This window comes from Rousettus aegyptiacus, unplaced genomic scaffold (genome assembly GCF_014176215.1).
Source record: "Rousettus aegyptiacus isolate mRouAeg1 unplaced genomic scaffold, mRouAeg1.p scaffold_m13_p_13, whole genome shotgun sequence".
NCBI lineage: Eukaryota > Metazoa > Chordata > Mammalia > Chiroptera > Pteropodidae > Rousettus > Rousettus aegyptiacus.
The window spans coordinates 37,737,551-37,763,735 of record NW_023416288.1 but is presented as its reverse complement, the minus strand read 5'-3'; the positions used below and the strand labels follow the sequence as shown (position 1 = coordinate 37,763,735).

Below are 26,185 nucleotides of genomic sequence, written 5' to 3'. Positions count from 1 at the left end.
TGTCCCGTGACTGCGGGAGAGGCCACTTCCAAAGCCCGCTTCGGTCAGCGATTTGATGGAGATGCGGGACTCGCTTCGTTCTCACCGCTCCTCCTTAAACAGGGGGCTCACTCACGCCCTCGTGCCTAACTTCACGAGGAATGTTAGCCTAGGAAGCACGAGACGGGAAAACAGGAGTGGCCGGCATTCTTAACGGATGCGTAATTTAAGTAGGTATGCACTTCTCGTTGCAAAAAAAAAAAAAAAAAAAAAAAAAAAATTCTCACTGACCAAAAAAAATCCAAAAATCGACAACAAAATTTAAAAAGAAAAACACCTCGCGTGTGATCTATTGAAGCAAAGAGGCCCGATTTTGCGAGGCAGAGGGAGGGGGCCAGGCCGCCACCAGGCCCCCAGCAACTTGCTTTTTGACACCGGCTGCCTGGAGCTCCGATGCCTTCCACTCTGTGGGTCTGAGTCAAGTGCCCTCATATGTTCGAAAACTCAAGCTAGGTTTCGGGCGCGTCTCCCTAGAGATCAAACGAGTGGTGAGTTTGTCACGCCGTCGCTGGCAGGTGGTGGTCTGTACAATCCGTTGTCAGCTCGGACGTCACCGATTCGTACTTCAAGGGCTTGACATGACTCTCCCTGCCCCCCACCCCCCACCCACACCTACTAAAGTGATATTCGAGATGTGTTAACCCGTGGCATAACCTGGGCACCTCCCTCAGCGGTCGCCTTTAAACTCAGATGATTAAAATGTTATTGGTCTTCTAGGTTTGGTTTGTTTGGATTTCCTATCTGAATTCCTTAAAGCCAGAAGTTTTTTTTATACCTGTTTAAGTTGCATTATGAAAAATAAAAGCCTGATTAAAAAAAAAAAAAAAAAAGATGACGCTCATGTTAAGTAAGGTGCCAGGGCTATCGTGGCCACTTAAAAATGTCCGAGGCTGCCTTGAGTGGGACGCCCACCCTGGAGAATGTGTCATATTCATTAACTCTGTGGGGGTGCTTTTTTTTTTGGTTTGGACTCATTCATTGAATTCATTGAGAACCCATCTCAGTCTCTCTCTCTTTCTCCCTCCCTTTCGTTCTTTTCTCCCAAAGACAATACTTCCTCCCTCCAAATTATAGATCCCTTTTCTTACTTACCAGCTTGCAGAACGATGCACGCCAGCTCTCCCTAAATGAACAGCAGCCGGGCCTGCCCTCCCAAGCTGCCATTCCGCATGGGGACAAGCTGGCTGCAGGCAAACTGGGTATATATAGCACCTGCTGGTGACATGTCTTGGTAACAACACAACTGTGGGCAGAGGACATGTCTCCCGTCTTGACCATATGACAGGCCTTGGTCATGGGCTGGGCTGCGGGAACTGGCAGAGCCCTCGGTCTGCCTTTACACAAAGCTGAGCCATCGCTCTCCCATGAGTGAGAACACTGTACTGCAGGGCTAAGTTCTACACGCACGCACACACACGCACACACGTCTCTAACTCGGACCTCACTGGATGGACACCTCCCATGTATATATGCATTCAGTGCTTTGGTTCCCGCTCAGAGATGATGTGTAAAATACGTAACAGCCACCTGAGGCAAGGGCACCAGCCCACCAGAACTACCCCACAACTGGCATGTCGCCTAGGCCCCAGGGCCCAGCTGCCGATGACGGAGTTACCCTTCGGATGCCGGGCTGTGGAGTGTCCAGGGGAGACTGGAGAAGGCCCAGGGTAGTCACGGAGGCCAGGCGGGAGGGAGGAGGGGCACTTGAGGAACTCAGAACAGATGGAAGTATTTTACTATTTAAGAACCGGGTGAGGCCGGACTGACCCCTGTGGCAGAAGGTCGATCTTGCCCTCATCTCGTTCCTCATCAATACACTGGAAAGAACAGAAAAATAAGCAAAACCCTATGTGCCAAGAATGTGATGTTATTGGAATGAGGTAGAGTCACCTGAGCAGAACAGGCTCGTTAAATTTCTGGGTACTCTTCACCAGTGTCCTCTGAGCACACCGGGACCCAACGCATTGGCCGAACTCTCTCTCAAGAGCTGGGGATGATGACCCTGGAAAGCAAACGCCTTCCCTACCTCCAGAATTGCCCCCTTTTCAGCACTAGGGACAGTAAACACCACCACCTGTGGGGCCTCGGCCTCCAAGAATGGCCTTACCCTGGCCGCCAGCTCGCAGCAAATTCCATTCATCGTCCTCATTGCGTTCTAAATCTAAAGAAAACAAGGAGTCATGCCCAGCAGCTCGTCCATAAAACATTAATCACTATCTCCCTCCTTGAGAGGTTCCTGACCAGTGAAGGTGTGACCCACAGGAGTGATGGAAAAAGCCACATGGGCGAGGACCAAAGCCGGGCCGCACCAAAGGCGGGGGACCCTGGCACTCGTCCCTCTAGTGGATTTCCAGACCAGCTCCTGGCTTCATTTCCGAGAACGCTGAGGCCCAGCCTGGGGACCCCAAAAGGGAGAGAACCCTCCCTACATCTACCAGTTCCCCAAAAGGCGTTGTGGCCCTTGGGACGAAGTGGCAAATGGCTGCTTTGAAGCCATCCATACCCTTATATCTTGTCCCTCTTTGAGCCCACATGGGCTGTATAAAGATGCTGAGATCAGGACCAGAGGCCCAGGCCCCACTTAGACTTCATGGCACCTGTGTCTGACCTGCTGACTCACCCCAGTCCAGGGTAGCTTCGAAGGCCCGTTCTTCTCTCATGGACCTCTCGGTACTTCTCAGGGCCTGGAAAAAAGAATCCCCTTGAGGGAAATATCAGAAGGGAAATTTGAGTTTCCAAAGATCCCAGCTTCCCGGATGTTTAGAAACTCAGGGCTGAAAGACCCAGGGCTTAAGGTCATATATATATGTGTTGCTAAAAGGCAATGTCTGGTTGATACAAACCTTCATCACAGAGCTCTGGGTGATGTTCCTTCTAAAGGGCTTCGGAGAATCGTGGGACGTGGGCCAGCGTTCCCAGAAGGTCTCAGAACAGGTGGGGCCATTATGGAAGCACAGCTTGTTGCTCTTGTGAGTTTAATGGGAGAGACAAATACTCTAGGATTCAGTAACTGCTGGGTTACATCCTGCTTCCTTCCGGGCCGAGTGCAAAGGGGGCGTGGCCTTCCAGGCCAGCCGAGCCTCTTCATTGCGCACATCTCGTGTGAACATAGGGGTGTCCAGAGGAGGAAGGGACCTGTTGTCTAGCCTCAGCAGAGACCGAGTAGACGGGTGACAGGTGACTCCATGTGTGTAGTCGCTTGAATGCTTGGCAGTCGGGTGTAAAGGTTGTCATGGAATCTTCCAGGAAATTTACTCTCTCCATTGAAGTGTGATAAATGAAACTGACAAGGGCTTCACAAGCCGCACCCCAGTTCCAGTCATTCCACCCCAACCTCTCGTCTGTTCTGGGCTGGACAGAACACGAGCAGAGCAGAGTGAGGAATGACCTTTGGGAAGCGGGGTACCTGCGGAACCAAACCCACAGGCTAGAAGATGACAGGGAGTCTGGGACAGCCTGGCCCCAAACCCTTTGCCCCCAGATCTGAATGGGTATGAGGGCCTTTCAAACTGCATTATTGTTCCTCAGCGTGCAGCATTACCCTTCCCTTTTTTATTAACTCTAGTGGGAGAGGACAACCTTGAATGAGCACTTTTAGCGGATATTTTTCTACGAGCTAGAGGGGCAGTCAGGACTGGAGGGAACTGGGGGGTCTGGGTCAAGGCCAGTGCCAGGAAAGCAGCCTGGAGCCAGGTGATGCCAATGTGTCTCAAGCAGACACCATGACCAGCTGGCCCCAGAATGACCAGCACTTCTCCTCATGCTGGAGTTTCCTTCGTTCAGCTTTTCTCCTACAGGCACAGGAAACCCAGGTGCCCAGCAGGCCCAGAGCTAAATTTTGTGGAGGTTATGACATAATGAGCCATTGTCATGTAATGGAAAGAACTCCATCTTTGAAGCCAGATAGAGCCAGTTCAAATGCCGATTCTGCCACCAATCTTCTGTGTGACCTCGGACAAATCGTTTCATCTTCAGGGACCTCAGCATTTTCTACAAATGGGGGCAGGCATCTCCACCCTCCAAAGGCATTGGAAAGATTAGAGAAACTGTGTGGGAAGTCCCAGGGGCGTTCTGCACAGACAGTAGGTTCCCAGGAAATGCCAGCTCCCGGATTTCTTTTTCAGGCCTTGTCTCTTGGCCATTAGGATTCTAGAAACTACAACTAAACAACAAGAAAGGCTCTGCCGTGCAAAGGAAGGGCAGAGGCTGAGACAGCAGTTCCGGGGTGCACCCCAGGCCCTGCTCTGAAGAGGGCAGGGGACTAATGGGGCTGTCGCCCTTAATCCTGCTCGCCCCCACCCTTCACACTCCAGAATAAAAAATGGCCCCAGTTAGGGGCAGGACCCTGTGTCCCCAGATGGATTCTGGGCAGGAGCTGTGTCCACAGCTGAGACCAGGAGTCTTAGGGAAGGAGGGGAGGGGGCGGCTCTCCCTCAGACTGGGCCCCAAGGAGTGGGTCCAGATCAGCTCTCGGACCCCAAGATCCCCGGTAGAAACACAGCGACGAGAGAAGAAAAGCAACTGCAGGAAACCTGGGTGACCTTACAAGTCATTCTTTATTTTCTTATCATATAATGAGATTCCAATTCCGAAGAGATACACGTGCAGAGCAGATAGCGCGGGGTTCCTGTGTGCGGTGGCGGGGAGCGGGCGGGGCGTGGGTCTGGCCCCCCTCCCCTCCAGCACAACCGACCCTCGGCCCGCCTGGCCCTCGGCCATTGCCCAGGCAGAAACCGAGAAGCTGGCGATGAGAGGGGCCGGTGGTGCTAGGCCTGGCCAAATCATGGTCTCCTTGTGGGACCCTGGGCCTCAGCTTCCTTATCTGTCAAGTGGGCCAGAAGTCCCTGCGCAGGCGTCGTGATGGGTCGGCGACTGTTAAGGGCCTCCTGGTCGTCATGCTGCTTCTAGATATCTGGGTGCCGTGCCTTGGCTTTTGCCATTGTTGTGGGCTCACGGGGGGACCTGCTCTGGCCCTGGTGGGCTTGAATGGATTGTGTAGACAGCCGCCCCCAAACCAGGCGCCGTGCTCGGCACTGTACTCGGGCTGCAGCCATAGCTCCTTCATCAGGTCAAGGCCAACTCTCCCTCCAGGAAAGCGAGCAGGGAAGGCAGTGGCCTGGATCCCACAAGGAGCCTGCGCAGGTCGCCCAGCTGCCCCAAATGCCCCCGACCAGCAGCAGCTCAGCGATAAAGAAGAATCCACTCCTCCTCCCCACTCAGGATCAGCTGGGGACTTGGAAACCACCTCCCTGCACTGAGGGTCCAGCAAGGATATCCGCTCCCATGGGCTTAGCTGATCACGGTCACCTGTCCCCATACTGGAGGCTTCAGGTAAAAACCTGCTTTTTAATAAACACATACGCACACCCGTCTGACAGTGAGCTGTGTCTACACTGGCAGGAGGAAGTGGAGAACAGAATAATGCAGTGATAGGTGGAAAAGACCAACTGAAACTCGATGAAGACACGCGGGCATGCCTCTCGCCTTCGCCCTGGAGCGGCGGACCCCGCCTGGCGAAGCCGCCGCAGAGGGATCGGCCCTGCTCCCCCAGAAGTGGGGGCCTCGGATGGCTGGCCCGTCTGCTGCTCGCCGCGTTGGAACATGCGAGCGTATGCACACGAGGTCCCACAGACGCGCAGGTGCAGCTGGGTGCTTGGGGCGAGCGCCCGCGCAAGCAGCAGCGCCGGTCCCGATTTCGTCCTCCGGACCCCACGGGGCGGCTGCGCCTACAGGATTCTAGAGACGGGCCTCAGGCCACCGAGCTCTCCCTATCCCCGCCACCTTGCAGATGGGGTCGGTGTGGCCCCAAGACGAGGATGATGCCCAGGGTGTGCAGCACACCCAAGGGAGGGTGCCGGAAGCGAGCCGAGCTGCACGGACCGAGCTTGTCGCCACTCGCCCCTAGCGCGGCCCCTCCTGGGCGTCTTCCCCTCCAGGCACCCTTGGGACAAAGTGCATGTTACCAGAAAGAGGGCCGTGCCCAGAGGCACAAAGCGATAACAGCGAAGCCTCAGGCACCTGCGGCAGGTGAGTTGGTGAGCAACTTTGGGATGAGGGGCGCTTTCTGGCATGCCTCCAGTCACACTCTGAGGGGACAACTAATCGGGATGGGTCCCTCTCTTTCACCTCCTCTGTGACTTCAAGGGAGTGGGTGAGAGATTAATCTGGTCTCCGGGAAGGCCCGAGGCCAGGAAACAGAGAAAGAGAAAGTGATAGAAACAGCCCCAAGTCAGGCTTGACTACGCAAGTCCTGCCGACCTTTGGGAAGTGACTTTGGCCAGCTTGTCAGAGTGTCTACAATATGGATTGCACCCCTCCCCTCCCTCCGCCCGCCCCGACCCCTGCCCCCCACGTGGATGCCTGGGCCAGGCCGCCTCTATTTGGGCTTCATTTCCACCCTGGAGTTGATGTCCTCAGCATCCAGGTCGTACTCCTCCACCTGGCCGCTGGTCCACACCTTCATGCGGTCCGTGACGTCGCTGCAGCGAGGGGCCAGGATGAAGTCGTAGATGAGCACGGCCAGGGCTGCGCCGATGAACGGCCCCACCCAGAAGATCTAGGGAGGGAGGAGGGAGGAGGCGCGCTCAGAGGACGTCCGGCCGGCCGGGCCCTCGCGGCCCCAGCGAAAGCCGCCACCCCCACCGCCCAGTTCCCGCCCCGGCGCCCCACTGCGTGGTTCTCTTCCCCCTGCGCCTGCGCCTGGGGCAGACACAGCAGTGCCGAACCCTGATATCCTGATGCTAGTCCCCCACCCCGCCCCGGGTTACTGGCCCCTGCCTCAGTGCGGCCCAGCTCAGCGTGCCTGGCGGGGTCACGCCAGCCCCCCTCGAGGGCGGCCACGGCCCTGCCCCCGCTTCGGAAGGCCACAGACTCTGGTTTGGTAAGAGGCCGGCCCGGAACGGAAGCCGCAACCCCCAGGACGGCGGCCCGCGGGACGCCGACTCCGCGCCGCACTCAGCTCAGGGGCCGTGAGGCCGGTTTGTCCCCCCAGCAGCCCGGGAGGCAGGTAGGTGACGCCACGCGCCCACGTCACGGCTCGAGCAACGGGCACCAAGAAGGCCAGAGACTGCCCAAGGGCATGCCCAATCAGAGCGCAGCAGAACCAGGATTCGGCCTCGCTCTCAGCCGCGTGCCCGGTTGGCTGGGGCAGGTCCGAGCTGGGAGGGGAGGCCTGGCCCACACTGCCCACGGCAGGGCCACACCGGCCCCTTGGCCTCGGCTCTCAGCATCCTGACGCCCTCTGCCCTGGCTGCCTCTCACAGCCTCTGTGATGGGAGAGGATGTCGCAGTCAGGCCTTCCCTAGGCACCCGCCCCCGCAGACAGCCCTGCACCTTACCCAGTGGTCCCTGAAGTTGTGGGTGATCACCGCCGAGCCGAAGGACCGGGCAGGGTTAATACCACAGCCAGTGTAGTCGATCTGCGAAGGCAAAGGGGCGGGTGGCCGGGGGAGAGGAAGAGAGACACACAGCACACCGAGAGAAAGAGAGGCGGGTGGCGATCAGAACCAGGCAGAGAGGGGCACGCGGACCCAGAAAGATGGTCCGGGGCGCCCTGTGCTCCCCTCTCCTGGGCAGGACCTGTCCCCCAGCAACACAGAGCTGACTCCCGCCCCCATGGAGTGAGCCCAGTGGGTGGTCCCTTCCCCTGCCCAGTACAGGACACCCACCCTAACAGGCCCTGTCTGGACCTGCTCTCTCCACCCCGACCCCCGCCTGGGGAGAACCCCCCACTTACGGCCAGCAGGTGTCCCAGGGCCACGGAGAAGCCTATGGCAAGGGGTGCCGAGCCCCCGAGGTCGCGGCGCCTCCGATCGGTGGTGGCCAGCACGCACAGCACCAGCTGCAGGGTGCCGATGATCTCGATGCCCAGGCCCTGGCCTGAGTTCACGCCGGAGGCCAGCTGCAGGGCAGAGGGACAGTAAGGCCGGATGAGCAGGGCAAGTGGAGACTGTGTCCCGGGGCCCCCAGCCCCAAGCGCCAAGGGCCAGGCCCTGTGTTCTCAGAGCCCATCACAACAGCCCCTGGCGGGACCCAGAGGGGGTCAGGCCCTGTCCGAGCACACATCGCTGGTAGTGGACATCAGGCCTCGCCCCCTCTCACACCTGTTGAGGAAATGCCACCCGGGCTTTTGGTGCCTGCCGAGAGACCTGGGCGTGATGGGGAGTCTGCATCCAGCTACATCCAGGCCACGCCCTGGGAGTACCAAGGCCACACACGAGGGGCGAGGCCCAGGCATGGAGGAGATGGTCAGCGACTCTCGGGGACAGTAATAGGAGAAGAGAAGCAAATGGGTGGGAGGACCCAGCTGGACACATTGCTTCATACCCCAAAAGTCCAGAGCACTCTACCTGATCCCTGGCTACATCTCAAGCTCCCAAAGCCTGGAGGGTCCTCCTCAGTTAGCCGGCTCCCTCCGTCCCTCCCTCCTTCGTGCCCGCCCCTTGGTGCCCCTACCCTCTGTGCCCTTTACCCATGGCTGTTCCGTCGGTCTCGCCCCTGGTCCAGCGTCTCCTATTTCTTCTCGGCCCCGCCCATCCCGTCTGGCCCCGCCCACCCCCGTCTGGCCCCTCCCCCTCCCTCTGGGCCCGGCCCCTCCCTCCCTGCAGCCACAGAGGCCCCACCACCAGCGTCTGGCTGCCACTTGCTCCTGGGCCACTTTTAGTAACATGACTCATGGAAAAGGAAAGGAATGGGAGCTGCCATGAAGTCACTGGAGGCCTCCTCCTGCAGCTCCCTAGGGAGCCCCTGCACCCCCCCCCCATGAAGGGGTCTCAGGGGCCAGGTGTGCTCACATAGGGGAGCTGGGCCACATCAGCAAAGGCCACTCACAAAGATGCCCAGATGTGGCGATGCCGGCGGCCTTCCCCCAGGCAGGGCTGGTGTGTCCTAACGAGCCTGAACTTGAACCTCATCCCGAGTGTAGGAGGCCGTGTCCAAGGCAGTAGGGCTTAATGCAAAGTCCTAGGTGGGGGACACTCTTCCACCCTCCGGAGGTCCTCTCGGCTCCGGGCTGAGGCCACCTTCCGAGAACAATTCTCTTCCCGCCTTTGTCTGCAGCTCTGGGTCACGGGGAAAGTGACTCACATCCCTGCCGCTGCGGTGCGGTGCGGCCCCAGCTCTGGGCCTTTCCTGGCCGACCCCAGAGCTGCACCCTCGGCCTGGCCAGCCCTCTGGGCAATGCCCACTCTTCCCCCGACCCCGGGGTGGGGCCTGGAGGCAGGAGCCCTGCACTCAGGTCTCGCCCCTCCGACATGCTGAACTGTGACCGCGGGCCTTCACCCCGCTGGTCTTCAGTTGCCACATGTGTAAAACAAATTTAAATGACCCTGCCCAACTCTTCAGAGAGGCCAGGGTTCAAAGGCAATGGGACTATCCTGAGGCACTGGGAAATGGGCTGGAGGGGCAGGAGCCATACGGAGAGGTGTGGCTTTGTTCTGGTTCTTTCTCATCTCCCCACACCCCCGCCCCTGCCCTCAGGACTGGGGCACAGGCAGAAGGGGAGGGACCCTCCTGCCCAGGCTGCCTGATGCGAGCACCGGCTCTGTGGAGGTGAGGCCGGGCCACCGTACGGCTGACCATGACACTCACACCTGCCACTCCCCTCCGTGTCTGAGCGTCCGAGCTCCTCCTCCCTCCGCCTCTCCTCTGCTCTCCAGGGTGGGCCTAATGGCTAGCTGGCGGGAGTCCCGAAACCAGCCCTTCCACGCTGATTAACGGATCCCGCCATTGCTCTAAGTGGCTCCTGCCTCATATGCCCCCCCATCCCCATCCGCCCCCTCACAGGTGGGGCCTGGACAAGCGTATCTCCTCCCGCAGTTCTTAACCAGGTCTAAGCATCCATGTCCCTGCTTGGCCCAGAGGCACCATATTTCATGCAAAATGAGCAGAGTGTGTGTGTGGGGGGCGGGCGGAGGGGAGGGGAGGATGCCGGCGCCATGTCGAGCTCTCTGAGTCCACAGGAACGGGCCACCTGCCCCGGGGTCTCCACGATGTCCCTTCCTGACTGTGCAGAGCCCGTAAAACCCGACTGCCTAGAACAACACGGGTTGGTAACCTTCCTCTCCCAAAACCCACCACCACCACCACCACCACCACCACCACCACCACCACCACCACCAGGAAGCCTTCCGTGGTTGCTTCACCATCACACACCCACACACAGGCACTGGCCCTCCATGGACATTCATGTGTACATGTGACTCGGGTACCCAAGGCTTTGTGTACCTCTGTGTGTCTTCGTAGATCAGTGTCTGCAGTATCTGTGGGCAACCAGTCTAGGCATGACTCTCCTCTCCCTTAGACGTTAAGAGATTTATTACATATTAATGAAATGACAAGTCTATCAAAAGGCTATAAAAGTTCTCAACTTTAAAGCACACACACACACACAAATAGCCTAAAATTAAACGACACGAACAATTGACAGAATTTCAAGAACCCGAATAATCTACCACCAAAGTGAGTTTAACAACCCTCTCTCAGGAACTGATGGAATAAAGCAGTCAAAACATATAAATAGCACAAACAGGGAGGGTTTGAACCACATAATGAACAAGTTTGGTTTAAGGAAAGTATGTAAAACCCTGCACCCCAGAATTTGAGAATATACACTTTTTTCCAGGCCATGTAGGACATTCAGATGGCCGGATGCAGCCCGGCTAACTCTGAGAGTCCCTACCACACAGGGTCCCCTCTCTCACTGAGGTGGGCTCTGGCTGTCTGTGGGGGGGGGGGAGGGGCGGGGGGGGCGTCCGTGTGTCGCACACCCACACATAGGTGTCAATACTGAGGGCCAAACGGGGAGAAGAGAGGAGGGAGGCCCCTTAAGTGAGCTAGAGGGCAGCAGGTCTCGAAGGGTCCTTTATTTGCTCCCAGAAGCCATTTCATCTTCCTGACAAGAAACAATACACAAAACAATGGCTTCCTCCTGCCCTCCCTCCTTCTTTTCCTTACTCCAGGCAGCTCTGGCCCTCCTGCCAGGGAAAGGAAGCGGCTCCCCGGACGAGCCCCCGCCCCACCCTCCGGGGGCCCCCGCGCCTCGGCAGGGCCGCGCAGACTTGAGACTGCGCTCCACGCCCACGTGTGTGTGAGCCCATGCGCCGTGGACCAGTGTGCGCGTGAGAGTGGTGTGTGCTCGAGCTGCCCACTTGGAAGCAGCAGAAATGACCAAGGACTGGGGGGCAAGGGGCAGGGGGCAGGAAGCCCCGGCACGGTCCCGCCCTGCGGGGATCCGCTGCGCGACCCCCACGAGTCTCCACGCCTCGGGGCCTCCGTGTCCTCGTCAGCACAGTGGAGGCCTGGGCCCTGACCCTAGCCCAGAGAGTCTCCGGGATTCTTCTCTTCCTGACGTGGGACCTGTGCCTTCCAGACCCACAGTCACCCCTCCGAGCAGGATCAGGAAACCTGCGTGTGGGATCCCTTTCCACGGGCCATCTGAACTGCTGGTCTCCACGTGGCACAAAGCCTGTCGCAGGACCTACCGCCGGCCCCGCGGAACCGCGCACGGCCGGATGCCCCAGAGCTGCCCGCTGCCGGCGGGTCCTACCAGAGACCACTAATGACAGGAGCTCGCTGGCGCAGGGGCCGCAGCTTCCCAGTAAAAAGATTCCTTCTTGACTCCGAGCAGACAGCTGTCCTGCGGCTGGGGTTTCAGGCGCGGAGAGGAGCTGCTCGGGGGAATGGCATATTGTCCAGCCTCTCCACCACCTCTGACTCGGACTTTTCAGCTTTGGGGTTACTCATCGCTCTGGACTATGGCTTCTGGGTTGCAGAGAGACTGCCCCTCACGTATGCCCCTGGACAGCCCTGTGGGCAAGGAGCCCCTCTGGTCCCTGGGACCCTGAGGGGACCCTGACCGTGAACATCTTCCTGCCCACATGTGTAAGTGCGTGGGCTCAGCCAGAGCCATTCCAGAAACCCCAGACCCGTTGGTTCTTCCAGAGGCTCTGACTGCAGGAAGGGAGGGCTCCCCCGGCCCCCAGGGAAGGTTTCCTAAGCCAGTCGCCAGCAGGCAGGCAGGGGACGCCTTTGAGCTGCCTGGGAAAGACCCGCTTGGTGAATGCTGAAGGAGCACCTGCGGGGTGGGGCCCTAGAGAGAGCCGAGAGCGCTATCTGGGCCCCAGCTCCGGTTGGGGAGGAGCGCATGGGATTGCACTGCAAAGAGCTAAAGGCTCAGTGTCAGGGGTGGGAGGGGCGAGCATCCGAGGGGCCACGCCCGTCTCGGAACCCCGCCCCTTCAGGTGAGGGTTCCCGGGGCAAGCCCTGGCTAGGGCCAGGTGCTGGGGTGGGCAACACGGGGTCGGCAGGGCCACTCCGCGGGCTCTCACGGGGGTAAACAGCCTCAGAACTTTCCGTGCTGAGGAAAAGTCTCCACCGCAAGGTGCCCACCCCCTCATCTGGCCCGGCTGGAAACAGTAATTACACCTCCCGCTGTGGCTCCACCACCCACCCCAGCCCCCTCCCGGGGCGACTGGGCAGGGCAGGGCAGGGTGGCAGAGAACTCTGGTGTGCCTTTCCCCAGCTCGCCCCCAACTCTGGAGGAGGCAGGATTGGTCCCCACCCCGAGAGGAAGCGGTGGCATGGGGACCGTCCTGCTCTGCGGTTGGGGAAACAGACCTAGGAAACCAGGGAAGGGGGCATTTAGGGCTGAGGTCAGGCCCCTGACACAGCAAGTAAAGGCATTCCCCAGGCGGCCAAGCCCAGAATCAGCAGGGCCGAGAGAAGACCCCCATAAAAGGAAGGTTCACCCCCTACCGGGGTCCCCTGAGGGGCTGGACTCACAGGCTCACGGATCGCCAGGAATCCGGTTCCCTCCAGGATGCAGTCACTGGCCTGAACCCTGAGTCCTCACCACCCTCCAGAGCCCCAACCTCCTGCCATGCCCCCCATTCTGGCCATTACCCACCACCCCTAGTCCATGACCTCCCACTGCCCCCTAGCCTGCGTCTGGACGTCCTTTCCTAGCGAGGTCTCCACAGCCATCAAGACTCACATGACACCTCCTCCCAGAAGCCTTCCCGGCCCTCCCCTCCCGTTAAGGTCAGAAGTTCCCTGGCCACCCTGCCATCTCTTATCACACACCTGCCTCCTGCCTCATATCACGGGCAGCTGTGCCTGAGGCTTATCTCGCCCAGACTATGGGCTTCCCCCAGGCACAGAGCCTGCGGGCTCAGCAAGCACACGGCCTGCGGCAGTCCTGGTCCCGAGTGCAGGGAGCTTGGGAGGGAAACAAGCAGAAGAGCCGGGAATAGCCCGGACTCCCGCCTTCAGGAGCCAGCGTCTTCCACATGCCGGAGCCCGGCCACGCCCTACTATGTCTCTGTTTCACAGATGGAAACTAAGGCGTACAGGCAAGATAGCTCGCCGGAAGTTACACAGGGAATTGCTGGCTGAGCCCCTGCCCCTGAGCTTCTCACCCTTGGGCAAAATTGGGGTTTGGCTCTTAGACTCAGCGGTAAGCCTGTAGGCTGGACAGAGGCCCATGGTCTCTCTAAGCCATATCCAGAGCCCTGACTCAGTAAGGAGAAAGTTCTCCCCACCAGGTCCTCAGAGGACACCCCCTGACTCACCCCAACCACTTCCTGCCACTTCTTCCCCTATTTTCCTTGGAAATCTCCATGCCAATGGCTGGCTCCACCCAGGCCTGGGTCAGGGTGGGGTCCCAGGGCTCAAGGGGTTTGGGAGCCTCCCCAGGGCCTAGAGAAAAAAGTGTGCCACCTGCTGGGTGGACTGGTCTCTGTCCCTCTTGAGGCATTGAGGCCACACCCTAGGTCCCGTTGGAATCCAGGTCTAGTGTCTGACAGGAGCCCTTGGTGGGTGGGGGGCACGTTCTGTGTTTCCAGACCCAGGACTTGTGCTCCTGGACCCTCAACTTCCATCATGTGGACAGGGCAGCGCCTGGCCCCCACCACAATGCTCGGTGCACTTATCGTGATCAGCATGGGAAGGGTGATGAGCTCAAGCCCACAGAGCAAGCTCGCTGGAAGTACGAGCATGGCCCAACAGCCATCAAGGCACCTATGTCCCCTCACGGAGCCTCAGGGCCCTCGGCTCCAAGGAAACGCAGCAGGTTGGCAGCAGACAGGACATGAAGCCAGTGTGCCTGACCCCAGCCCAGGGCTGGCCCCGAACTAGCTTCCCCTGTCCGAAGCACGCCCAGCCCAGGCCTTGGGGTGATTCTGGAAAATGGAGCCTGGCGAGGGGAAGAGATACTGGGACATGGCCGGGTGAGGACGGCACGGGAGGCCGGGTCCTCCCAGCATCTGCCTGGGATGCGCGTGTCGGAGAGGGCGAAGCCTGCCAGCAGAGGCTTGTCCCCTGTCAACCTGTCCCTGGAGAGGAGGGGTCAAGAGGGGCCCAGGAAAGCCTGGGGAGACATAGCTTCCCCCCAACCCCGTCACGCCCAGCTGAGCCCCAGTGTGAACCTGACTGTACCCAGAGGGTACCCTGAGATCAGCTGGCTCCGTCCCCACCAGAGAGACTGAGGCTTGGAGGGACGTGGCCTGCGGGAGCTCTCTGTCCTTTACACCCACCAAGGCCGTGTCTTCCGCACGACTAAAGTCTAAATTCCAGCCTACAGGGTTAATCTTCAACCTGGGGCTGAGCAGCGGTTGGCCCCACAGGCTTGGGCGAGGTGTCACTGTGACAGGAGAAGTGCTAACCCCCCTGCGCAGGGCCGGCCGCCCACCGGCCTCTGCTCCAGGCCTTAACGAGCCTTCCCCAGCTGCGGCACCGGGATCTGGACTTCGGCTGAGAAAGCACGAGACGGTTGCTATGATCACTTACTGTCCCCGTGGCCGCCTGCCCTGTCCAGGGCCCCGCCGGCCTCCTTTCTGCAGCCGTATTCCTCCTCTCCGCATCTCCCCCCGACCCCCGGCGGAGCACCCCCTCGTGTGCTCTGAGACATCCTTTAAGCCTTACCCAGCCTCTCAGGCCAAATTTCCCCCCCGCTGTGGCCCGAGCCAGGTCTGAGTATGCACTTGGCTCAGGGTCTGGAAAAGCCCAGGTCTGCGACACAGGCAGCCGCAGCCAACGGCCAATTAGCTGTGCTAAGCGGCCCAGGAGGAATTCTTCCCAGCAGCTGCCACCCAGTCGCCAACATCTGCTTATCATCGGTGCCCCTCACCCAGGCCCCATGTCGGCCGGCGGCGGCACACGCGGAGACGCGCTCGCCCCCACCCAGCCTCGCCCGGCGGCGCGGACGTGCTCCCGGACACAGACCCCCACGGGGGGCACGCCGGCCACACGAGCTCGAGACCCACGCGGCACCCACGTGCACACGGTCTTTCACACACACACACACACACACACACACACACACACACACACACACAGACACACACACAGACACACGTGTCGCACCGCTCAGTGCCCAGGGACAGAGCGTGGAGCCCCTGCAGCAGGCAAGAGGTCCTCGCCCTGGCCCCCACTGTAATCCAGGAAAACCACCTGCGAACAGCCCAGAAAAAGTTTTCTGCCCCGCGTCCGTGCCTGATTCCTGGGGCCAGAAGAGTGGGAGCGGCTTCTCCCTTGAAGGCGGTTTGTTTGGGGACCTGCGTGAATGTGGGGGCTGTCTAGAGGTCTGTGGGCCGCCCCCATACACACAAGACACTTGCAGACCTAGCTGCAGGCATGCCGGACGTCTGGTTCAGGGTGGCTGGGAACAGGGGGGCAGTTTCCCCAGGGTCCAGGCTGCAGGAGGAGGGAGCTGGCCGCACAGGCAGGGCTGAGGGGTGAGGGGCGGCTGGCCCGAGCCGTAGCTGCCTTCCGAGCTTATTGCTCACAATGGGTGCCCGCAGGGGACATTGGTGAGACCGCTGTTCTGCAGGTCTCGGCTTCCCACAGTGCCTGGCAGGAAGCAGGCTCTGGCCGCGTGCGGACCGAGTTCCAGCCCTGACTCCGCATGACCTCCGGCCACCTCTCGTGCTCCCTGGTCCTCGGCAGCCCCATCTGCACAATGGGTGGAGGATGAGCCGGGTGTGTCCCATCAGCATTCTGGAGCCCTCGCCCCCTGCCCCGGGCCGGGGGGGGGGGACCCCCACTCACCGCGTTGCGGCCGAGCGAGTTGTCGCTCAGGGAGGAGGTGATGCCCGAGAGGATGGCGGTGGCGACGATGGCCCCCACGCACTGGGCCACCATGTACGTGATGGCCCGGAGGATGCTGATCTGACAGCTGAGCAGCAGCCCCAGCGTGACGGCCGGGTTGAGGTGGGCGCCGCTGATGTGGCCCACGCTCTGGGCCAGCGTGGCAATGCTCAGCCCGAACGCCAGGGACACCTTCACGTTGTCTTGCATCGCACCCGACGTCTGGTTGTTCTTCAGGGGGTAGTTGAAGCCCAGGGCGGAACCAATGCTGATGAAGACGAACAGGGTCATGGCCAGGAACTCGGCCGCCACTGCCCTCCAGAAGAGCTTCTTCTTGAACTCGCTGGCCATGCTGGCAGGGGGCTTGGCTTGAGTCCGCTGCCTGGTGCCTGACTCCCTCTGAGAGCTGAGCCACAGCCCGGCCTGCGCCTATTTATAGGGCCCCTGGGGGAGGAGAGGAGGGGGAGCACAAAGGGAGGAAGGCCTCTCCTTGCTCCTGGCCCGCCCCACACCACACGGGCCTCCTCTCGGAGATGGATGCAGACACAGCTCTGCTGTCGGCCTGCCAACTTTTTTTCCCTTCCTCCTCTCCCCCCTCCCTCCCTCTCTCCCTCCGCCCTCGGCCCTGCCCAGCCCGAGGAGGCAGGCAGGAGGCAGCCACCACCGCTCTAATAGGCTTTGGGAAATTCCTTCAAGTTGGCCCCACTCAGGGGGCCAGAGAATTTCAGGTGTCCCCGCCCTGTGTGCACAGCTCAGGGGATGCCTGAGAGCAGAGCCAGGCGCTCTGGAGGGGACATGGTGGGTGGGCTGGGCTCAGAGGGTGGACACTGCCCTCCCTGGGGGGCAGGCGGCATGACCCTGCCGGTCTGACATCCCCATCCCACCCCAGAGTGCCATAAGTCTGGAGTCCATGAGTCCAGGCGTCTAGGTCTCCTGCACCTTAGCCCAGGCCTGGCTACTGGATGTCACTTCAAGGATGTCCCAGAACGCCCAGCCACACCAGCCAGGCCTCACAGCTGATGGAGACACGAAGGCATCAGAAGGGACAGAGTGGAGACCCCCTTCCACTCCGTGGCCAAGAGCAGTCCTGGGGCGGGGGCGGGGGAGGGCGACCTGTCGGGAAGCCCCTCGCCGAGAGGCCTCGCGCTGCGGGAGCACTTTGAACTAAGGCTTCGGGGGCAGAAGAGGAGGGCCGCCTGGGACGTGCTTCTAAAAGGCAGGCGAGCTGGCAGAACCACCGGGCAGACCGAAGGCACGACAGCCCGACCTGGGCACTGGCAGGGCAGGAGAGAGGAGGGGCGGCAGACGCAAACCCAGGCGGGAAGACAGACCGGCAGAAAGAGGAGGGGAGGCGGAGGGGGAGAGAAGTGGAATCGTCACGAGAATGGAAGTGAAAGAGAGGGGTCCCCGGGCGGGCGGAGACGGCGCCAGGCCGGGGCTGGGAGAGGAGACGGGGCTGGACCCAGAGGGGAAGGCGGGAGAGGGACGGGGAGGTGGGGAGAGGGACCGGACAAGCCACCCCACAGCCCCACCGAGCAGAGGAGAGGAAGCGCGGCTGACCCCACAGGTCAGCCTGTGCCCTGTGCATCTCCAAACAGCGACCCAGTGGCAGCCAGCGAACTGAGCAAGAAGCTGGACTCCTGGGCGAGGAGGCCGTTGGGGACTGGCCGGTCCACCGGCCTGCGCCTGGGAGGAGGAGGCAGGCGGGGCCCTGAGGGTGAGGACGGCCCAGGAGGTTGGGGCCCCCGCCTGGCTCCTCCACCCACTTCCTGCCTGGCCTATCGCAGCCCTACTGCACTGGAGTGCCGGCTTCTCGCCATTTTACAGGTGGGGAACTGAGGCCCCGTGATGGGAAGAACTTCTCCGAGTTCTGCAGGTACCAGGGGCAGGGCAGGGATGAGCAGACCAGTCCTGTGCCTCCTGTCTAGGGGCCATCTGCAGGCATGAGACCAGGCCCCTCCTCGGCCACCCTTCTGCCCAGCCGCAGAGCACACCAGGGCCCCAGCGATGAGCTGCCCAGCGGTCAGCCTGGTGTTTGCTGAGAGAAGGCGGCCCGCTGGGGCGGAGGCAGGGCCAGCCGTGTCCACCCAAGTGCACCTAAGTGCCTGTAAGTACAAGGCAGAGGGGACGTGAGGGAGGAGCCGGCGTGGTGGCCGGCCGGGCCTGCCCGCTCGGAGGGCCTGGTCAGCCGGAGATAATCGGTGCCTTATTAACCGTCCGAGAGAGGGAGCCAGCCCCGCTGGGCCACTTCCCAGAACGCCTCCACCTCCTTCAGTCCCTGTGGCCCGGCTGCTGGTCCCAAGGCTCTGTCCACAGGCCTGGGAGTCCCTCGTGCCCAGACTTCAGAGGACGGCCCTGTGTGCCCTCAGACCACCCCTCGTCATTGTCCTCAAAGACACCCACACACCGCCCTCCTCAGCTTCCAGGTCCGGACAGTGCCGCACCCGTGCCTGGCCTCTGCTTGGTGCAGGGACGGGTTCTGACACTGGCAGGTATCGGGTCCCAGCGAGGAGGGCTTGAAGGTGGCAGGGGGAGAGCTGGCACCGGGCCCCCAGGGGCCCCTGGACTCGGCACTGCAGAGGCAGAGACAGGAGCAGGAGCCGGCGTGGGCCTGTGCGTGCCCTGGGTTCTGTGACAGTTTCCGTGGGCCGGGTCAGGGTCCGTGCACCTAAGGACACAGGACGTGCCACCCTGCAGGAGGGCGAGACTCACCTGAGGCCTCCTAGCTTATCCAACAAATATTGCCTTAGCGCATGTCGTGTGCCCTACTCCGTCCCAGGCACCAGGACGCAGCCGCAACCCAGACACTGTGGATCACGGCGCGTGACCGTGGAAGGCACACGCGTGTGCGCGCATGCTTGGCAGAGACCCACGTCCTTCTGCGGCAGGACAGGAGATGGGGAACCCGGGGGGCACGGGGTAGGCAAAGCATCCGCCAATCCCAGGAGGACGCGCGGAGGTCCGTGAGGCAACGCCCTTTTATCCGCTGCCTCTCCCACCCACGTGCCACCATGTCCTCTGCCTTAAGTGCCACCACTAGCTCCATTCCTTCGGAAGAAGGCGTCGGCATCTCCGGGACGTGCCATCAGCCTGCAGGCCTCTCCAGAATACTGCCCGCCTCGTTCGCCCGCCTCTGTGGCCATGACCTGACTGTTTCAGCGAAACAGGGCAAGGAGAAGGGCCTCCTGGGGGAGCCCCGCACCCCTCCACCTCCTGCTCTCTGATCTGACATGAATCTGAGCCCACCAGGGAGAGAGGAAAGGAGGCAGCATGGAGCTGAGAGCTCATCTTTACCGCAGTCCTGGGCGTCTCTGAGGCTGTGATTTGCCGAGGAACGGCAGAGCTGGCATGAGAACCAGGGCCCCCTAGTTCCCAGAGCCTGGTGCTCTGCCTGCCTGTCAAGAAGGGCCCCCGATGGGCCTGGTCACCAGGTGGAGTCCCCAGCTCTGCGGGCTCAGGAACGAGTACAAAGGCTGGGTTCCCAAGCCTCAGAGGTGCTAGCATGGGCGAGGGTGCATAATCAGGGGGCAGGGCACCCAGAGAAGCGGGGAGCTTGGGCCCTGAGGCGGGTGCTGCCTCCACCACGGGTCCATCTCCAGCCTGGCCCGATTCAACAGGCTCCGCGTCCTTCCCATGGGCAGTGGCACAGGCCCAGCCTCCAGAGCCCACAGGCCTAAGCCAGGCTAAATAAGGGGGGGCTGCCCCACACCCCAGCTCCGGAGCCCTGGGTGGGGCTTGAGGCCGTTCAGGCCGGGGCACTGGCTGGCCCTGTTGGAGCAACGGTCTCGGCAAATGCTTTTCCAGATGTGCCCGGAAAGACCCGCATTCCAGCAAGAGCTGACTGTTCCCAGGACAATCTGGGCTCCGTCCCCGCCGGGATCCAGTGGGAGAAGCTCAGGCTTTGTCCAGAGGTGGGTGCACAGAGCCTCAGATGCTCACTGAGGATCCAGACCTCAGGCTGTGTGGGGGAGAAGACACCCATGGGTGTGGCCGAGGCTGTCACTCTCCGAGTGGAAGCTTCTGTGGTGTGCAAGGCAGAGGGGCTGAGAGGAACAGACCCTCCCTTCTGGGCGGGGAAGGGATTTCCTACCACGGGCTGGACTGTGGGATACAATGACTTCATTCCCTCCAGGACGCCCACTGGAAAGATAGAGTGAGGGGTGGGAGGGGACTCAGACGGCAGACTGGGCATGACCAGTCAGGCACGGTCAGCGCTCCGGCAGCTCCGATGACTTTTCCAGCACCACTCAGGCCTTCCTCTGTACAGGCGGAGAGCACTGACAGACGGCGGGACGGCAGGACGAAGTCCCAGAAGGCCCTGGAGAGGGGCCGAGTCAGGGAACGCCCTCCGCCGCCTACCCCCCCCCCCGGCTCTGCCCCTCGACAGGGCGCTCACAACCACCCCTTCCGTGACCTTGATCTAGGACCCGCCAGCTCTGGCTCTTGGCCGTTCCAATGGGGTCTGCCTCCCCGCTCCCCGACGGGAGGCGTGGGCTGCAGCAGGGACTTGGCACTAACGCGGACCCAGCCTTGCCGTGAGGCTTGGCCACCCCCTCCCAGGGGAGCAGAGGAGGGACCCAGGCCCAGAGCACAGAGATGGAGATGGAGACGGGACGTCGCCGCCAACTCCCCAGCCCTGTCCTCAGGCCCTCCACTCGCCACCCCGTCTGGCGCTCGCCACCACCCCTTCCCAGCTCCAGACCGGGCGCTGGTCCTGTGTCACCGGGCTCACTGTCCCCGGACATTTCCTCCTCGTTCTCACCTGCGCCAGCCTCCTCTGACCCCCTCCCCATGACACACCCCAGGCAGGCGGTCCCCTCACGGCCCCATGGAGTGAGGCTGGGCCTGAGGGCAGGGTGGCCCGGGTCTCCTTCCCTGTCCCCTGCGCCCCCAGCAGAGCTGAGCCAGGGCGGGGCGTGGTGGGGGATGATGCCCTGGAAGCTTCTGCTCTCTGACCACCATGCTCCCCCCGAGGGACCGGGCACCCACCTCTCAAAGCCCGTGAATTCCTCCCCGACTGACAGATGACTCCTGGCCATTTAGGCGTCACACGATCCCCCCTCAAATCAAAACCGGATTTAATGGGCCACCAGTGATTCACCAGGGGAGGAACGATTTAGTCATTTTCTAGGCTGCTGCCTCCCATGCACTTCTTGCACTGCCCTGAGCAATATCGAGGCTTATGGGGGGGACGGTGGAGGGGGAATAATGCCAAACCTATTTCTGGAAAGCGGGATTTTCTATTCCGATGTTTTACTGGCTCTCCAGCAATCACCCCCACTCGATGCCCCGGAAGAGGAGCCAGAGAGACGGGACAGGAAACAGCCACCCCCCTCCTGGCGGGGGTCTCTGAGCGTTTGACACAGCTGGGCTCCCAGGCTCCAATGGGGCGCCATGGGACACAGGGCTGCCCCATCCCACCCCAGCCCTGCCAGGGCGGGAGGAGGCCGTGGTTCCCCGGCCCCGCCCTCAGGGAGAGGAGGCTGCTGGGCCCGGCAGGCGGCATCCCTCGCTTCCAGAAAAAGCTGGCGGTGGCATTTGTGCAGGACTGCCAGCCACACCCTTGGGGGTGGGGGTCGGGACGGGCAGGACAGGGGGCTTTGTGGGAGCCGGGCCTCTGTGCTGCGGGTCCCTGGACGGGAAGTCGTCATCGCATGTGCTAGCTGGTTTCGGAGCATTTCCTCACACTGGGCACACACACGTGTGCACGCACACACACACACACACACACACACCCAATACTTCCCCTTTCCCGTGCCACCGCGGCTCCCCACTGTCCTCTCCAAGCCCCCTGCCCACTCCTGCCCTGGGCCCTAACACATCTTTCTTTGCCCTATTAGATCACAAAGCATCAACTCAGGGAGAAGGAGCTCAGATAACATCGGATCCGACACCCTCCTTTTGCTCATGGGGAAACTGAGGCTCAGAGACATGAGGTGACATGCCCAGGGCTTTTCGGTAGGTCGGGGTGCAGGTCTCCTGGTCCCTGCCCAGGACGAGCGTGCCAGCCACACCCAGTCTCTCCCTCCTCTGTTCCGTGATGACAGGAGGCACTTCCTCCTTGGACTCCAGCAAGGCCTCAGAAAAGTGCCCTCTGTGACAGGGGCCCAGGCGGCCTTCTGCGCCCCCAGACCCCCAGGCGCAGCACCTCAAGCCTCCCAGCAGGGCCTGAGCTGGCGTGGAGGCACGTCACCCCCCGGCACACCGCAGTCCCCGAAGTCCCCGGCCCCGCGGCTCTTGGCGAGGTTTCCCACGCTCCCCCTCCCTGTCCCGCCCTACCCCTCGCCTACGGCTGGCGTCCCCAGAGCGAGTGTCCAGGTGTTCACAGCTAGTCCTGCAGGTGGAGACTGGGTTCCCTCTTCCCCTCCCCGTGCCATCCGGCCACCTGGCCCCACGGCCCTCCCATGGGGCTCGCCGCCTCTGCCGTCCTGCTGCGTCTTTCTTGGCTCCGTCTCTTGAGCACTGGCACGGCTGCAGGACCTCGCCCTGGCCATCCCTCAGGCCCGTCGCCCTGCGGCATGGCCGGGCTGCTCAGGCGCCCGCAGGCACCCGAGATTCGGGGCGATCCCTGGCTCACTGCGTTAACGGCTGTTCTCACAGCTCGACATGAGGATTAATGCATTCACGTCCACACCAACGCAGTTGTAAAGCTTAGTTTATAATAGTGTGTGTGTGTGTGTGTGTGTGTGTGTGTGTGTATGTAGGAAGAGGCCCACAAAAGCGAAAGAGCCCGGGTCCCACGACAGTTATGACGTGCCCCTGGCCACTGCCACGGCCCCCACCACCACCACAGCCAGGGCAGGGCCGGAGGTGGACATGCCGCAGCCGCTCTCAGACGGCCCCGTTTAACAGGGGGTGTTCCCGGGCCGAGCTGTGTCCCCAGTGCTCTCCTCGCCTTGCCCGCCCTCGCCAAGTCGCCCCCTCCTCCTTCCCCGATAGTGCACGGGCTCGTGTGAACACGCGTGCACACGCACATACAGCGCATGCCTGTACACATAAGCACATGCATGCGGACTACGCACACATGATATATATGCAGCACACACACTTCAGTTGCCTGCATAATATACTGTTGCACATATGTGCATGTGCGCGCACACATGCAAACACGTGTGTGCCCAATCACATATACATGCAAAAGCGTGCACATCCTCACATGTACACACGCATGCCCCCACACAGGATGATGACGCACATCGTGGCCGTGAACGCCTGCTCTTCCTCGACCCTCCACCGTGTGCGCCGTGGCCTCTGCCGTCTGTACCCTGAGCCCCGGGGCCTCTGCACGGTCTCTCTGGCACCTCTGAGGGCTCACGGTTGGCGCTACCTGTGCTGCTCAGAATGCAGGGGCCCCTCTGTCCCATCCCTTTACCACGGAGCTGAATTTAAAGGGTGGAAGGGAGGAGCCTGGGGCGAGAGCGGCTTCGTAGCTCCTCTCTTGGGAATACTCTATTTGCTCCACGTGTCCTAATCTCAGTTCATCTCCAGACAGGAGCCCCTCCACCCGCCCCCCCCCCCACACCTGGTGGAGATGGGCACTGGGACTGGCCTAGCTCCATGCTCACGAATAGGTGAGGGCAGGCTCAGTGCACAGGTGAACAGAGCCAGCCATCTGCCAGCCCAGCAGCCGGCGGCGGGAGGGGTGTGCGGGGCGCCCAGAGCAGGGGCAGGCGGGGCCGGCTTCGGACCACCTTCTGTCACTCTGACCTCCTGGGTGTCACGATGCTGTGCTCTGGGGCCGGTGGAAGTGTGTCTAGGTGGGGGGAAGGGCGGGCAGGGCCTGCCCTTGTCCCCATCCGCCGGAGACCCCTCCCTCTGTGGTTCGGTCTGGGGATTCTATTCATGTGAAGCCAACATTCCTGGAGCCCACAGGGCCAGCAAGATCATTTCACACAGGCGATCGCTGTCTTGCCTAATGAGAAAACGATGACATGGCCCCCTGCCCTGGGCCCCTGCGCCCAGCCAGGCGCTTGCTCCCCAGCCCCCCAGCGCCGGCAGCCTCCCCCCAGCACAGGCGCACACACGCACGCACACACACCTCCTGCTCTATGCTATTGTTCTACAGGTGTGCCCTCCAGACTCCAGCCCTCAGGTCCCCGTGCCGCCCCCTCCAGGGCCATCCGTCACCAGGGCTGGACGCCTCTGAACTCCCAGGGTAGCAGAGCCATAGGGCGGAAGGACCTTCGGGTCACGGACCTGAGCACATGAAGGTAAACCGAGGCCACGGACTAAACGGCTTCCTCAAAGTGGCACATAGTGAACCAGTCTCAACTCCTCCCCCTCCCCAGGGAGGCGGCCAGCGAGGCACACTGGGGGCCAGGAGGGGCTCGCGCGGGACTGTGTCGGGACTCCTTCCTTACCCGCCTTCGTCCCTGCACATCCCCGCTCTGGGCCAGCGCCACTGGGACCTCCGAAAAGCCAGGACCGGGGGGTGCAGGGGGGTTGGGGCTGCAGCGTCCGGAACTGACGTCGAGCGACCCGGGGGACGGCTGAGAGGCACTTCCCTAAGGCCTCCACATTTGAGAGCCAGAAGCCTTGTGAATGGCCATGGTCAGAGCCAGCTGGGAAAGAGGGACCTGCCAGGCCTGGACCAGCTGCCTGCCTGCCTCTCCTGCTCGTCCCCACCCCACCAGTCTGAGAGCGAGTTGGCAGAAAAGGAGACCCAGGACCTGGGTTCCCAGGCCGGTTGGGGGTCACAGGCAAATGCAAGGCAGTCAAAGATCCCAATCAGGGTTATGAGCTGCAGGAGAGGTAGTGATCAGTGAAGGCGGAGAAGTCGTAGAAGCCCTCCTGCAGGAGGCAGGACTTGGAATCATAGAATCTCAGGATCTGGAAGGATCACAAAGGCTGCCTTTAAAACTGCGCATCATCAAGCCCAGGGAGCTCCTCAGCATCATCCCGCCAAAGGGCTGCGATCCCCCATGCGGGCACCTCTCCCGGTGGGGACCTCAGTGACCAGACCCCGCTAGAGAGCAGACCTGAGAGCCAAATTCAAAGCCGGGGCTGGTTGGAAGGGGCGGGTCAGGCTTAGGTGGGGCTGCAGCAGAGGTAAGTTCCTTCGGTAGAGAAATTAGGGTAGGAAAAGGGAGAATCATCACAGCTCTTATTTCATGTACTTTTTATATCTAGAGGATTCCATCTGTGCGTCTGACTTTAATATGAACATCGGTCCCCTGGGCGTCTTGTTAAAATGCAGATTCTAAGCCGGTAGGTGTGGGTGGGGCCTAACGGTCTGCATTTCGATCAAGCTCCCTGGCAATTCCAATGCTGCTGGTCTCAGAACTTTTAGTAGCGAGGAGCTGAATTACAAACAAACAAATGAACCTACCCCATCACGGTGTACTTAAAATAAAAGTGCAGAGAGTAAGGAAGCTTCTCATGACGGCAGAGACTGCGACTGAGCATCGCTTTTCATCTGAGCTTCCTGGAAGCCTCGGCAAGAAGAGAAAGAAGTGTTTACCAGCCCATACTCCACGATAACAGAGACCAGCTGCCTGTCATTGGGAGAACGTCTGTCTCCTGGTTCTGGCTACCCAGGGAATTGATGAAGCAGATCTTACTGTCAGGGGATGTGAGAAGCAGGCTGTGTTTTAGGGGTACTGCACATCTTTCTACGAGAAGGATTGCGCCTGGGCACCTCGGTGGGGTGCATCCCCGGTGGGGAGTCACCGTTTAGATAACACAGTGCCCCTGGTGCCCAGCCTGGGCCAGCACCACGGCGATGCCCATAGGAGGCCATTCTTTCACCACTTACTGGCCCAGACACCCGCTGGCTCAGGCGCCCCTGACCACAGAGGGTAGCCATGGAGCCCTGGGTGTTCAGAGGAGGGCGCCGAGGCACAGGCCTGAGCCTTGGGAAGGGGCGAGGTGGGTCTGTGAGCAGCGGAAGAGCCCTGCCCCTTCCCAGCAATCAAGAAAGTCTTCCTGGAGGAGGGGACATGGCAGACAGATTTGTTTATGTAAAGGAAGGGAGGTGGTTTGGGAAAAGGAAAGTCTGAGCAGAAGGAGGGATGAGATGGGGTGGGCTTCCAGCCATGGCTGGGGTGGGGAGGTTTTCTCACTG

At 61.2% G+C, this 26,185-nt stretch overlaps 1 protein-coding gene across 1 annotated transcript; it reads right to left on the bottom strand.

Moving 5' to 3' along the window:
- Positions 1-4,576: 4,576 nt before the first annotated feature.
- AQP1 (aquaporin 1 (Colton blood group)) lies at positions 4,577-16,654 on the bottom strand. Its single transcript, XM_016123851.2, has 4 exons — positions 16,084-16,654; positions 7,775-7,939; positions 7,377-7,457; positions 4,577-6,595 (listed from the first exon to the last, which is right to left on the bottom strand). The coding sequence occupies exons 1-4, from the start codon at positions 16,471-16,473 to the stop codon at positions 6,416-6,418; spliced, it is 816 nt and encodes a 271-aa protein (XP_015979337.1). The 5' UTR covers positions 16,474-16,654; the 3' UTR covers positions 4,577-6,415.
- Between the last annotated feature and the right edge of the window lie 9,531 nt (positions 16,655-26,185).